Below are 12995 nucleotides of genomic sequence, written 5' to 3'. Positions count from 1 at the left end.
GTGTGTGTTTCTTAGTATGTGTGTGTGTGTGTGGCGACAGGTGTAAGTGAAAATTACGAGTGTGTGTGCGGGTGTGAACTCGTTGGAGGGCGCACAGTTAGCTGATTATAATATTATCACCAAGCGCAACGATTTGTCACTGGCCCACGGTACAGGGTGCACGATACGGGGAATTTTATCTGTTTTTTTGGCCAATGTGTTAAGTTCGCCTCTCTCAACGCCATGCCCCACGTCAAGCGCTTAAAGTACCCCTGATCGAGCAGGCTAGCAAAAACTAGTTGGGTCGCTTTTTCACATTACCGCCCATATACCTTACAACGGCGAGTCATTACTTCAACAATAATTAAGCAGCAACCGTATCGGCAGGTGCAATCACATGCCAACTTTAATCACATTACATTTTTTCGCTTGAATCGATCGTTGGTTTTAGAAAAGAAAAAAAAAAAACAAGTAAAATATGAAGGTCTTTGCCGGTGATGCCAGCTGGTTGAGTTTTGGGGCCCGCCGTGGCCAGTGGCCACCTTTTGCTTTGCTGCTGCTTCTTCTTCTTCTTGCGCCTGTGTTGTGTACCTATCGATTGAACGATCGACTAATCGATTTGCATATTTTATGCTCAGCTGGACATCAGCTGTTGTTGTTTCTTTTTAATGCTGCTCTGTATGCTCTGCAAATATTTCATTTCCACAAGCGTTTGTTTAATCGCCGCCAAATCGTTTGCCTCGAATTGTGCCGTCAGCTTTTGTGCCTTTGCCTCCTGCTCCTGGCTCAACTGTGCACTTAGCTTGTCCAGCGCATCGCTGTCAGACGCCTCCTCCACCTCCTCATTGCGCTCCATCATGGCCATCAGAAAAGTGGCGTTTAGCGCGCTATTGTCCTGCGGCATCTGCTCGCCCTCCAGCTGCAGCATATACTGGCCGCGCTCCAATGGCACCGACAACGTTTTGTACGCCTTGTTGACCAGCGAGCTCCAGTCCGCGGAGTTGGTTTGCTCGCGCACAGTCCTACGGATGGGTTGGCCAGTTGTTAGTTCCAATAGCATAAGGAATCCGTTAACTCACTTGTTGCTGTATTTATCGGGATGCACTTGCGCCTGCAGCTGCCGGAAGCGCTGCGTCAGCTCCGGGGTTTGCAGCGAAAACTTGACGGGAAAATTCAGCAACGAAAAGTAGTTCTAATGGGAGTGGGCACAATTAACTATGCATTCCGCGAGTTGACGCAATTACTTGCCGTGCTATTATCCACATCCTGAAGGCAGCCACATTCCGCGCATATCATGTGCTTGCCCAGCTTTTGGCAATTCCAGCAGGCCGATGACGCATGACGCGCTGTCGGCAGACTATAAGTTACAGCATGCGTTTTGAACGTTTTTGCATAACTTAAACCACTAAAACCAGTTCGGCAAATGGCAAACGTGCGCCGCATTTTGCGATAAATATTAAAATGCAAAGCTCTTATCAATTACACAAGCGCTCAAAAACAATAAACAGCTGGCCTGCTGTGCGCGACGATCTGGCAACGCTGCGGCTTAACAGTTAACAGTTCTAGCACCGCATTCAATTTAACAATCAAAATAAACTTTGGTATTCAATGCAAGCGCAAACAAAAAAGCAATTGTCAACGGGGTTTTATGCATTCACATATATATGTAAATATTTATAAATATCAAAAAAAATACGCAACACTCAAATTGTGCTTGCTGCTCCAGGTGAGGCTCGAACTCACAACCCCGGCATTGCTCATACACAGTTACTGATTATAAGTACCGTGCGCTAACCAATTGCGCCACTGGAGCCTTCGGAAAAAAATTTGCTAAATGCTCGTTTTGAATTTAGAACACAGTTCCGGTCCTTTCCGCAACCCCTTTCGTTTTAAGTCGAACTCAATTTCTAAACTAAACAAAAGCATAATAATTTGTCAGCTAGGACTTAAGTAAATATTGATTCTAAAAAGACAAGGACACAAAACGCATACGTCTAAGTACATACATGTGTAGCAATTATATTTTATTATTTTTTAGTTTTTATTTTTTATGTGTATCGTACTTTAAGGCTTACAAAACTAAAATTTGCAGTTCTTAGATGGAGTCTTTTCTGTAGGCTCGATAGTTGTTCATCTCGGTGGGAAATGTCTTGTACAATTCCAGCAGCAGATTCGCTTTGAACTTTTTCAAGCTTTCGATTTTGCCCTTAACCTCCTCATTCTTGGCCAGCGCCTTTTCCACACAGTCCTTTGTATACAGCTGTGGATTTTTGTCCTGGTCAATGTAGTCAAAGAAGACCTCAAAGGGCACATATACATCCTGCACCTGTGGCCGCAATTTGTCAATTTCCTGCAGGCCGGTGACCAAGCTGTTGCTGTATTTAACCAAATTCAAATTCAAATTCAAATGTGTATTAAAAGCAACATCTAGGCAAATCGCGAAATTTCCTTACATTTTCTGATTCAGTACGTTTTGACCCTGCGGCTGAAAATCGCTCACAATTATGCGTATTTGCCGCACGTTCTCGATAAACATTTCCAGTTGCGTTTCCAAATTTTCCAATGGCGAAGTCATTTCGCAGCAATATTTTAACAATTTATAATGAAACTTATGCACAACTTACTTAATTTCTTTTGCACCAATTCAATTGTTGGTCTGCACAGCTGTTTGTTTATATCTGTATCTGCTTCTTCTTCTTGTTCTTAGTACACCATTCACCGTGTTCAATGCAATATATCGATACTTGACGCGGAGCTACTATCGATAGATTAGTTTGGCTTGTCAGAGTGAGATAATTGTATCGATACACTGCCTACCGGAGAACAGCGAAGTTTGTGGTTATTTATTTTTTATAATAAATAACATTTTATATATATATAAATTTTAATACATTAAATTGAAAAACATGTCGGATGGAGATTTGGATGAATTGCGCGCAAAGCGCATGGCACAATTTGTAAGTAGAAAACAATTTGCTTAGCAAAAGCCGCTCGCTGCCAAATGCCAAAAATAGCCACAAAAAAAAATTTAAATATAATCAAAAATAAATTATAAAGTTGTGATGCTGCACAAAGCGTAAAACCATAATGCGCAATGCTATGCAAGCAGTGTCTGTTTGTTTATAGCAATGTATGACTCATTATTGTTGTTATTGTGGCGGCATACTCACGGCACACCTGTGCGGGAAAGGGTATGCCCTAATCGATATACCCTGTAATTGTTCATGCAGGGCGGCGGCGGTGGCAGCGATGCCGAAAAACAACAGGCCCAACAGGAACAGATGCGCGCCCAGGAGGAAATGAAGCACTCAATTCTCTCCCAAGTGCTCGACCAACAGGCACGTGCACGCCGTAAGTAAACTGGCCGCAGCCACTGTACAGTCAAGCCACGCTAATGTCAACCTCTGTTGCAGTCAACACACTGAAAGTGAGCAAGCCGGAAAAGGCGCAAATGTTCGAGAACATGGTCATACGCATGGCCCAAATGGGCCAGGTGCGCGGCAAACTGGATGACGCCCAATTCGTGAGCATCCTGGAGAGCGTCAATGCACAAATGCCACAGAGTAAATCCACCGTCAAGTACGATCGTCGCCGTGCGGCCATAGACAGCGATGACGATGAGGACTATGGCTGCTGATTTTGGCTGGTATCTAAAATCAACCAAAACCTAACTTAAGTTTTCCTTGTACACAACCGAATAGAAATCGAAACAAACGTGCTTTACAGATTCTACGAAATTATCAACTAATCTTTATTAAACTAAACAAAATGTCGAAATGTCTCAGGATGTCGCAGCTCTTATATGTATGCTTGCAGACAAATTTTGAGAGCTTGCCATATATGGAAATATATTGCTAAAGGTTTCTATCAGAGAGATGTATGAAAGAGTTGAGCTGAAGAGTTGATTTTGGCTAAGAAGTCTTGGAAATCAAAAAGTTGTTCATGTTTCCCAGTCGTGAGTTTCTAATAGAACTATATGATATAGAAGTTCGATTCTAAATTAGTTACTTCTTGTCTTGGAAAAACTAAAGGGCTTTATGTTTACTTATGCCAATTGTGCCATAGTCTAACGATATTGATCAAACTTCGCTCGGCCATATGTTGGCAATGTGAAGCTCGTAGTTCGAAAATCAATTAGGTTTCTCATATACAAACTCAATTTTCTACTTTTAATACCAGCGACAGCTGATAAAAAGACGAATCTTTGAAGTGTTTTAAAAAGATAACCATGAGGGAGTAGTTCACATAAAAACAGACAGACGTGACTTATCTAAAATAAAGTACTTCTTGACAAAGTTATAAAACTTTCAGCAAGTGTAAAAAGCTACCACAAAAACTCGATATCTCTTGGCCAAGTCGCGAAGTTGAGGGAACGACCCTGTGAATACGGAATACAAAATTTTCATCAATTCGTTTAAACTCAAACAAGGCGACATGAATAGATACACAACAAATAAACACACACAGTTAAAGAATACGCATCGCACACGAAATCACGAAACGGAATCTCTAAAAGCAAAATGTAGTTTATGTCGTTTAAACTAAGACTAGATTTTGGCTTTATGCAAAAGTACATTACGTAAAGTGCATGGTGAGAAATGAGAGCACGAGATTGAAATGAATTTTTTGCAGCAGCCAGTTCTACTCCTTCTTCTCGTGATCCTCGTCCTGCTCCTCCTCGGTGACCAGACAGTCGCCACAGAAAATCGAGTACATGATCAGCGATAGAAAGCCCAGCGGCAGGCCAAAGATGACGGTCATTAGCACGGGATTGCCGCGCCACATCTCGCGCAGGGAGCGCTTCAGCTCGAAGAGCGCCCGATTAACGCGCACGAAATAGGTGTCGCCGCCGTAGGCTGTGGCGCTCTCATTGCCGATGGACTCGAGGAATAGGTGCAGAGCCTGCGGCGTCATCTGCAGCGGATCGTCCTCGGGCAGATAATGATGCTGCGTCGTCGAGTTCAACGCTATCAAATGGGGCGTGGGCAATTGGTCCAATATAATGGAATGTGCTATCGACGGTTCGCCAATCTGGGTGAAGATTCAAAGCAGTTGAAAACGAACTGTGGAACGGATTGTGTTAGACATGTGCTCACCCAGCCGAACTGGAATTTATCATGATAGCGCGGACGATGCTTGCGTATGACGCCCTCGACCATGTCACGAAACTCCAGCTCATGTGTGGCTATCTGACTGAGTTTGTCCTCCTGGACGACGGCAAGCACCAGGAACTTTTTGGTCTTGAGCAGCTGATGGATATTGAAACGCGTCACCTTCGGGAAGAGCGTAAAGCGCTCCACATTGACCCACTGGAAAATGGTTTCATTGACATCGTTCGGATCCATTTCGTGCGCCACATGACCGTGTGGATAGAAATGATGCTGTTCCTCCTTGTACACAATCACCGCGGGCAATTGCTCAAAATCGAAATGCTGTGCGGCAATATCCTCGCTGGTCGCATAGAAGAAGCCGTGCTCCTGATAGCCCTCGGCGGCGGCATAGTACGTGTCCCAGACAATGCCCTGCTGCGGCCCCACAAACATAAAGAAGATCGTGTGCGAGCCCTTCAGCATGTCCACGCTGTCCGTGCGCGTGACCAGCTGCACTGGCGGCCCGGACATGCGCAGCGCATAGTCGACCAGCTCGTCCTTGCTGCGATCCCCATTATATACGAACTCCATGTTGCCCTTGATGAACATTATGGTTGGATAGCCGCGCACCTTGAATTCCCTGGCTGCTGCCGGATATTTGGTGCAATCCAGCCGACCCACACGCACATTGGTCGCGTGCAAAGCCTGCGCGATGAGCGCAAAGATCGGCTCCGTTTTCTTGCAATAGCCGCACCACGGTGCATAAAACATGACCAGCCATTGGCCCTCATGGCGTACGTCGATAAAGCGATCGCTCAGCTCCAGGACACGCGATGATATGGCCGGTGTGCCGAGCACCAGCAGGAACAACAATGCCAGACACAAGCTCCAGAATGATGCGGACATGTTATTGTTGTTGTTGTTGTTGCTGCTGCTCTTGTTACTGGTGTGTGGTAATTGCAATTAGTGTTATTGCATAATTTCGTTAGCTTATTTACACTTGGCACATTGTCATCAATATAATTAAATTAGCAATTGGTAATTTTTTCTAAAAACCGCAAAAAACCACCCCCATATTCTATTGTTTAGTTCAATTGTGAGCTAGTTTAATTGTGAATTGCTGCACATATCGATTGCAATTGATATTGTGAATGGTCCGGCACTAGCTTAACAATAACTGACAGCTTTGCAAGCGCTTGATTCATTTAAGAATAGCATACTGTCTTAATTGCGTTTGAAACACACACAAATATATAAATCACTTCCTTCCACAATTATTTAATCACATGTCGTCTATTTTAATTGCATTGTGACCCACTGTGCATATCGATAGCAATTACTATCGTTTGCACGCGCTGTGAATGGCATTGTTTACATCGCGATTGACGCGGTCCGGCAACGCCAATAGCAGCTAGCACCACAACGCGCTCGACGCACGTGCGAATGTGTATTTTTTAAAGTAAAACTAAAATATCAACGAGTTTTACAATGAAAGCAGACGTGCCCGATAAATCCGGGGGCACCGCCCAAGTACACAATGTACGCTTCTATACAATCAAGCCGCGCGGCATAGTCTGTATGGCGTACAGCAAAGTGCTCAAATGTCTCGCGCTCAGCCGGTGAGTGAAAATTTAATTTACTTATGAAATAATAATTGGAATTATTTGCGCTTTATTCTCAGCGAGGATGGTTCCATTGAGCTGTGGAACATGCACTACGCGCCATTTCTGGAACGCGTCATTCAGCTAACCCCCGAGTCGCAGGTGGAGAGTTTGGCCTGGGCGAGCAAGCGCCTCTTCTCGGTGGATCTGACGGGCAAACTGATCGAATGGGACTTGACGACGCTGCAACCACGTCGCGAACAGTCGCCCACCGGCAATGCACTGTGGTGCCTGGACGTGAACAGCGCTGAAACGGAGCTGGCTGTCGGTTCCGAGGAGGGACACATCAACATCATGAGCATTGAGCAGGACGAGATCAACTACAAACTGTTGTTCAGCAAGCAGGATGGACGCGTGCTCTGCTGTAGGTTCGACAAGCCGGGCAAGCGTCTGGTCACCGGCACAATGGGTGCTGTGCGCATCTGGAGCGTGGCCAAGGGGCATACACTGCACACGATGACACTGTCCGACCGGAACGTGATTGTCTATTCGCTGCAGGTGCTCAGCGACAACACGATTATTGCCGGCGATTCTGCTGGCTATGTGACCGTATGGAATGGCGCGAATGCGACGCAGCTGGAGTCGTGCAAGGTGCTCGATCGCAATGTGTTCGCCTTGGCGCTCAACGAGGAGGAGGATCGTCTGGTGTGCAGCGGCATGAAGCCACCCCTGATACGTGTCCTGAGCAAAACGCAAATCAAGCGCGAGGATTCCGTTTGCGAGCGCTGGATTAAGTTCCTGCAGCGCGAAGTGCACAGCCATTATGTCAAGGCGCTGCTAGTCATAGGCAATCGCATTGTGTCTGGCGGCCAGGATGGCTTGTTGTGCATCTCGTCAAGCACCAAGACGAGTGCCTATGTCGCCAAATATGCGCCCTATCTGCAGGGCAAAGCCGCCAGCTTAGCGCCCAGCGGCAATTTACTGCTGCTGCGCTATCCACAGAGCTTGGATCTGTGGCGCCTGGGCGTGCCGCGACCCGGCGAGCGTCAACAACTCGGCCTGGGCAGTACGGAGCAGCTGCAGCTGGAGCATACGCCCGAGAAGCTGCTGCAGCTAAATGTTGCGCCCAACAAGTTTATACAGGCTGCGGCCATTTCGCCGGACGGGAACTGGATATGCTATTCCACGGCCCAGGAGCTGCGTCTGAGTCGAGTGCAGCACGAGCCGCTGGGCCTGCAACGCCTGACAACGGATTTGCCCGCCGAACTGGAGCCAGCCAGTTTTATTGGCTTCTTCAAGGGTCAGCCGCAGCAACTGTGGCTGATACACGCTGCCAGTCGACAATTGCGTTGTTTTAGTCTGGAGGAGCAGCAGGTGAATTTCCTATACAGTCAGGATTTGAGCCCCGAGATTAAGACGCCAATTAGCCTGGTGGAAATGTCGCCGTGTGGCAAATATCTGGTGGTGGCTGCCACAAATCATTTGATTGCCGTTTGGCAGTTGCGCGGCAAGAAGGCCAAACATTTGCTCAATTTGCCGCGCTATAAAGCTGGCACCACGGCGCTGGCCATGCACGAGAACAGCTCGCGTCTGGTGGTTGCCTATGCGGATGGACGTATTGTGGACTATGATCTACAGGAGCGTCGTTTTGTCTGCGAGACCGCCGAGCATTTTGTGCCCAATGCGCAGTTGCACAGCATTCGCGGCCTAATGCTGGATGCACAAAACCCCAACATAGTTATGGTCTATGATGAGGTGCATCTGTATGTGCTGGAGTGTTATCAGCCGGAGGAGCACACGCTGCACGCGCCCCAGACAAAGGCCAAGCGGCTGAGCAAGTCGGCCAGCGATGCGCACGAGACAGCCAAACTGAAGAGCTATCGCCTCAAGGTGCGATTCAATCGTCAGGTAAATTAACCCATGCACAAAACTAACCGAGCTCTCTTCTAATCTAACCCTTTCTACTCTTTCAGCATCTGTTGCAGGTGTGCCGCCTCGGCGCCAAGGAGCTGGTCACCATCGGCGTGCAGACCAAGAATCTGCTGGCACCGCTGCCGCCGCCCTATCAGCGCAAGAAGTTTGGCGCCGCGTAAAGCACACGACACACGCCCTACAGTAGTCTCTAGTTAAGTTGTAAATGCGAAAGAATAGAAAAAACTGTTGTTCTTCATGTTAGTAAACTGAGTTTTAAGCACACGTGTGCACCGACTTGGACTTTTGTGTAGTGTTGCGCATTCAGCTACTTTCTAGCTAAATATTGCAACGGCTTAGCTAGTTTTTGGCATGCCAAATACAAAGTCAGACAAGCCCGAAAAGCGAGCAAGATATAATTTAGTCAAGAAAAATGTGTTAAGCATAGATTAAGATAGCTCCGAGTTTATGATGTATGTATAATCCAGATAAACAGCATAGTCTAGCTATATATATATATATATATATATATATATATATAATCGATCAGCTGAATAGCATAGCACAAGATATCACCGAGCCTATAAGATATATACATTTTCTAGATAAACTACCTAATCTGATTCATGCAAAGTAGTCTCCCAGCTATTGCTATAAAACTTAGTATAGATGCGTCTTTCTGTTGCAGGCAGTACAAAGTCGGACTCAGCCGGATCCGACTACTATATTATATAGCTGCCATGGGAATGATTATTAAGATAACTTGATCATGATAAGTAAACCATATCTCTATAGGCAGAACGGATCGACAAATTTTGTTTAGTTTTGAAACATTTTTATGTTTTTTAACATATCTTCAATAAACCCACAATTTTTAGTGTTCCTAATCCTCTTATATATTATCCACATTGAATTGTTCTATCCTATAGATCTATAGTTCGGATCGTTCAATTCTTCTCTGGCTAATTGTTCTGTTCTTCAAAAATAACTTCACCTAACCCGACACTTTGTATTTTCCCTAACCTTTTTTATATATTATCCAAATCCTAGAATCGGTCGTAAAAAAATGTCTGCTCCTTAAACTCAGGAATTAGGAGCTTCACATATCAAGCGTATTATCCATATCTCGAGAAGGGTATTTATTTAGCCGTTCTCTCTTGAATTCAGCTTGTTTTTAAAAGTGTGTAGCACTGGCTTTATGTGCGAAATTTGTCCAGAAATTTGTCGCTGTCCAGGTCCACAGTGGATACGTGTACGGTTCGGGGTCGGGCACGGGTACGGTGCACACTCGCTATATGGCAAATGTGCTGCAATTCGTTTCGTTTCGTTTTGTCGCTGGCATTTTTGCTGTAATTGTTGTTGGCTTGTATTTCTGTTATTTTTCTTTTTTTTGTGCTCTTTTTTTTTTGGTTTGGTTTTACACTGTCTAGCCAACGTCTAGACAAGTGCATACCACACAGACAGTCGAAAACGAACACACACAGCGAGTGGGAAAGGGAGGCAGGGAGAGAGAGAGACGAAGCGAGCGAGAGTCTGTTTGTTGCACAATTCAACTTTTAGCTCAAAAACTCATTGCCCAGCTCGGCCGATGAGGTGCCCCAGCAACCGTTCCCCGCTTCCTCCCTACCTCCTCCAACTGCGTGGGTGTCCGTGTCTGTGGCTAAAAGTATCCTGCAGCCATATTCCAATGCACTTTTTTTTCTTTGCCTCCTGTGGGTTTCTCTCTTCTATTTGCATAAAAAAAGAATTAGTTTTTTTTTTTTTTGGCATCCGTTTTCCTGCTGCGGTTGTGGGCGTGCCTTTTGGGCATTTGTCGGCCGCATTTGCATAGAAAATGTGCACAGTACCAGCCAAATGGACATAAATAATGTGACTGATGGAAATTGTTTAGCTTTTAAAATCGACGTCAAATATTGAAGCTTGAGCTGCAATGACATTAGCTTAAAGTGCCAATGAAGCTTTAGGACACAGTAATTGGAAGCTATGAGAAGAAAACAAAAGCTTATGAGAACTCGAGCGTAGTTCAGCTAGTTTTAAGCTAAAAGCTTTCACGAGCTTTCCCAATTTTAAATGATAGAAGATGGAGGTTTTAGAAGTCATTATTGAGGCTTAAAGCTTTGTAAGTCAATAAGGTTTGAAAGCTTTTACATAAAGCTAGATGGAAGCTTTACCCTTTTAGTCTAAAGCTCCGATACTAAATTAAATTGAACTATGCTTTAAAATTAAATGTTTAAGGCTTTAAAAAGCCTGTGATTAACTAGTTTTTAGCGAATGTAATTAAGAAAGCAAGTCAATCCAAATGCTTTCACGTCCCTTCAATGAAGGGAGCTTTAAGAAGAATACAACTAACTAAATAAAAAGCATTTATGTGATCACAAATTCGTTTTAAAACCTTTTGTAAAGAAACCATTATTATTGATTTGCTACAGGAATCATTAGGAGGTGCACTCTAAAAGCTTTTGTATGAAAGCTTTTATTTGAATTGAAAGTAGTTTAAAAGTTTCTGGAACAGCGAAACTGAAACATTTGGACACTGGGTAGCGAAAAATGAGAGTGCGGCAGTCAAACAAGTGAAAAGCTCTAAGCAGTTTATCTAGCGAATATGTGGAGACTTCACTGTACTCGAGGAGCTTGGCTTTGTCGAGCAAATGTTACGCATACGCCACGTGCGATACATTGACAAAAAGCTCGCGCACACAGTGTACTGGAATTCAATCACGCCCTTTTGGCCAAGTTGAGGCATTAAAATGCACTTAAGCAACGCGGCTCAAACCACAATCAAGACGACTGGGGCGGAGGGGAAGGGAGCAGTGGGGGCTAAGCGAGCGGTGCGGATAGGCGGCTGAAACTTATGCAAACTACGCGACCAAATACAACTAAAGTCGCAAACGCAGTCGAAGTCGAAGTCGAAGTGTACAAAGGAGTCGACTGCGAGTCGCGTCTAGACAGCCAGTGAAAACTTTGACGCTGGGCAAAACTTTGGCGCTGCCAGCAAAAGCAAGTGTGAGTACGCCAGGCGAGCGTGCACGACTAGTGGATACCCTGTCTGTCTTACTACAAAGCATACTCCCTGGTTCTGCTTGTCCTTAGTCCCACATTTTGAAAAACGAATTCTTAAACAACTTTTTGTGTATGCTTTGATACAGACCTTAAAGCTGGCCATGTATTGCGTGTATATAGAAAAATCAAGGCTATAATTTCAAAAATTTTAATTGTTTATAATCGACATTATCGAGCTTATGATCTACGGTTTATATACCGTATAGAATAGTTTCTAGGCACGAAGATAGACTCCCCTGCTTGTCAAAACCGTCTGCAATATACCCTGTTTTAGCCATTCGACTACAGGGTATACGGACAACAATGCAGCCAAAGCGGCGACAATAGATTTTGTGCCTTTGCTGGCGAGTTGCGAGTTGCGAGTCGCGCTTTAGAGCCGCGCGTCTCCGGGTCTGAGGCGAAAAGTTTAACGCGCTGACACAGCAGACATTGTGACGACGCGGCGAATGGGAACAATGCCTCAAATTGACATTTAATTGGTTTGCAAATTAGCCGTTGCCAGGAAGTGAAAACACGCCTCCAGCTGCAGACGGAACTGGAGCTGGAGCAGGAGAAGACGCAGCAGCAGCCGCATTGGAATGCAGCCACAAATGATGCAGTGCGTCTGGCTGCTGGGTTAATTGCAGCGGGGCTAATCAAGCCGCAGCTTAAAGGTTGCCTGGGCGTGGCAAATCCAAATGCCACCCAATAAACAAGAACGCGCAAATTGGCCGCTAATGAACGAAATGAGATAAAGCTTAATTTGCATTTAATAATATTAACGTGTCGCTTGTGGCACATAAAAGTGGCAACAATTCCAGAGAGCAGAGGCAGCGAATAGAAAGGAGGACGAGGGGCTAGCTAGAGTATAAATCGCATGCGGTTGCCATGACTGCAGCGACGACCCCTGCAGCGGTCTAGACAGGCGAGACAAGGTCTGCTGCTGCTGCTGCCAGAGGACAATCTAAGGACAAACGTGGCTGTCTGCGCCAGTGCCGGGTGCCAGGGTGCCAGGGTGCCAGGGGGGAAGCTGTGGCCAGGCGAGGTGGGGTTTACGCCAGCTCGTAACTTTTGAATGCAGCTCAAGCTGATTGAATTTTATGCTCAAACCCAAAAAAAAAAAAGGAAATCAACTTAAATGGCAACGTGATAGCAACATTCCCTACCCCCTGCCACGCCTCCTCTCTAACCACCCAGCCCCTGTTGCCACGTCAAGCTCTACAATTGAATTGCATTGTGGCTCCACTCTTTGTCCACAAATTAAGCGGGAGTTGCAGCTGCTGCAACGGACATTCTAAGGTCAAAGGGGAAGCTGCAGCTGCTGCTATCAGTGGCAGCTGCAAGGGGTAGGGGCGGCAGGCGCAGCCGGAGCCGG

At 45.6% G+C, this 12995-nt stretch overlaps 5 protein-coding genes and 1 non-coding gene across 6 annotated transcripts; 2 read left to right on the top strand and 4 right to left on the bottom strand.

Moving 5' to 3' along the window:
* Positions 1-613: 613 nt before the first annotated feature.
* On the bottom strand, positions 614-1469 carry LOC115762663 (iron-sulfur cluster co-chaperone protein HscB). Its single transcript, XM_030704971.1, has 3 exons — positions 1228-1469; positions 1059-1171; positions 614-1001 (listed from the first exon to the last, which is right to left on the bottom strand). Exons 1-3 carry the CDS (start codon positions 1420-1422, stop codon positions 614-616), a joined length of 696 nt encoding a protein of 231 aa, XP_030560831.1. The 5' UTR covers positions 1423-1469.
* Positions 1470-1697: 228 nt separating this feature from the next.
* Positions 1698-1792, bottom strand: Trnai-uau. The gene is made up of 2 exons: positions 1755-1792; positions 1698-1733 (listed from the first exon to the last, which is right to left on the bottom strand). It is a non-coding gene; the product is annotated as a tRNA-Ile (tRNA).
* A 210-nt stretch (positions 1793-2002) lies between these two features.
* On the bottom strand, positions 2003-2660 carry LOC115762649 (mediator of RNA polymerase II transcription subunit 10). Its single transcript, XM_030704954.1, has 2 exons — positions 2433-2660; positions 2003-2354 (listed from the first exon to the last, which is right to left on the bottom strand). The coding sequence occupies exons 1-2, from the start codon at positions 2552-2554 to the stop codon at positions 2075-2077; spliced, it is 402 nt and encodes a 133-aa protein (XP_030560814.1). The 5' UTR covers positions 2555-2660; the 3' UTR covers positions 2003-2074.
* Positions 2661-2816: 156 nt separating this feature from the next.
* On the top strand, positions 2817-3714 carry LOC115762650 (programmed cell death protein 5). Its single transcript, XM_030704956.1, has 3 exons — positions 2817-2936; positions 3210-3330; positions 3393-3714. The coding sequence occupies exons 1-3, from the start codon at positions 2886-2888 to the stop codon at positions 3614-3616; spliced, it is 396 nt and encodes a 131-aa protein (XP_030560816.1). The 5' UTR covers positions 2817-2885; the 3' UTR covers positions 3617-3714.
* On the bottom strand, positions 3699-6163 carry LOC115762648 (protein disulfide-isomerase TMX3). Its single transcript, XM_030704953.1, has 2 exons — positions 5076-6163; positions 3699-5010 (listed from the first exon to the last, which is right to left on the bottom strand). The coding sequence occupies exons 1-2, from the start codon at positions 5973-5975 to the stop codon at positions 4621-4623; spliced, it is 1290 nt and encodes a 429-aa protein (XP_030560813.1). The 5' UTR covers positions 5976-6163; the 3' UTR covers positions 3699-4620.
* Positions 6164-6344: 181 nt separating this feature from the next.
* Positions 6345-9050, top strand: LOC115762802 (U3 small nucleolar RNA-associated protein 4 homolog). The gene is made up of 3 exons (XM_030705158.1): positions 6345-6688; positions 6751-8578; positions 8644-9050. The coding sequence occupies exons 1-3, from the start codon at positions 6558-6560 to the stop codon at positions 8761-8763; spliced, it is 2079 nt and encodes a 692-aa protein (XP_030561018.1). The 5' UTR covers positions 6345-6557; the 3' UTR covers positions 8764-9050.
* Positions 9051-12995: the final 3945 nt, after the last annotated feature.

Source organism: Drosophila novamexicana, unplaced genomic scaffold (genome assembly GCF_003285875.2).
Source record: "Drosophila novamexicana strain 15010-1031.04,08,12 unplaced genomic scaffold, DnovRS2.1 tig00000644-arrow-pilon, whole genome shotgun sequence".
NCBI classification, from domain to species: domain Eukaryota; kingdom Metazoa; phylum Arthropoda; class Insecta; order Diptera; family Drosophilidae; genus Drosophila; species Drosophila novamexicana.
This window is presented reverse-complemented; position numbering and strand designations above follow the sequence as displayed.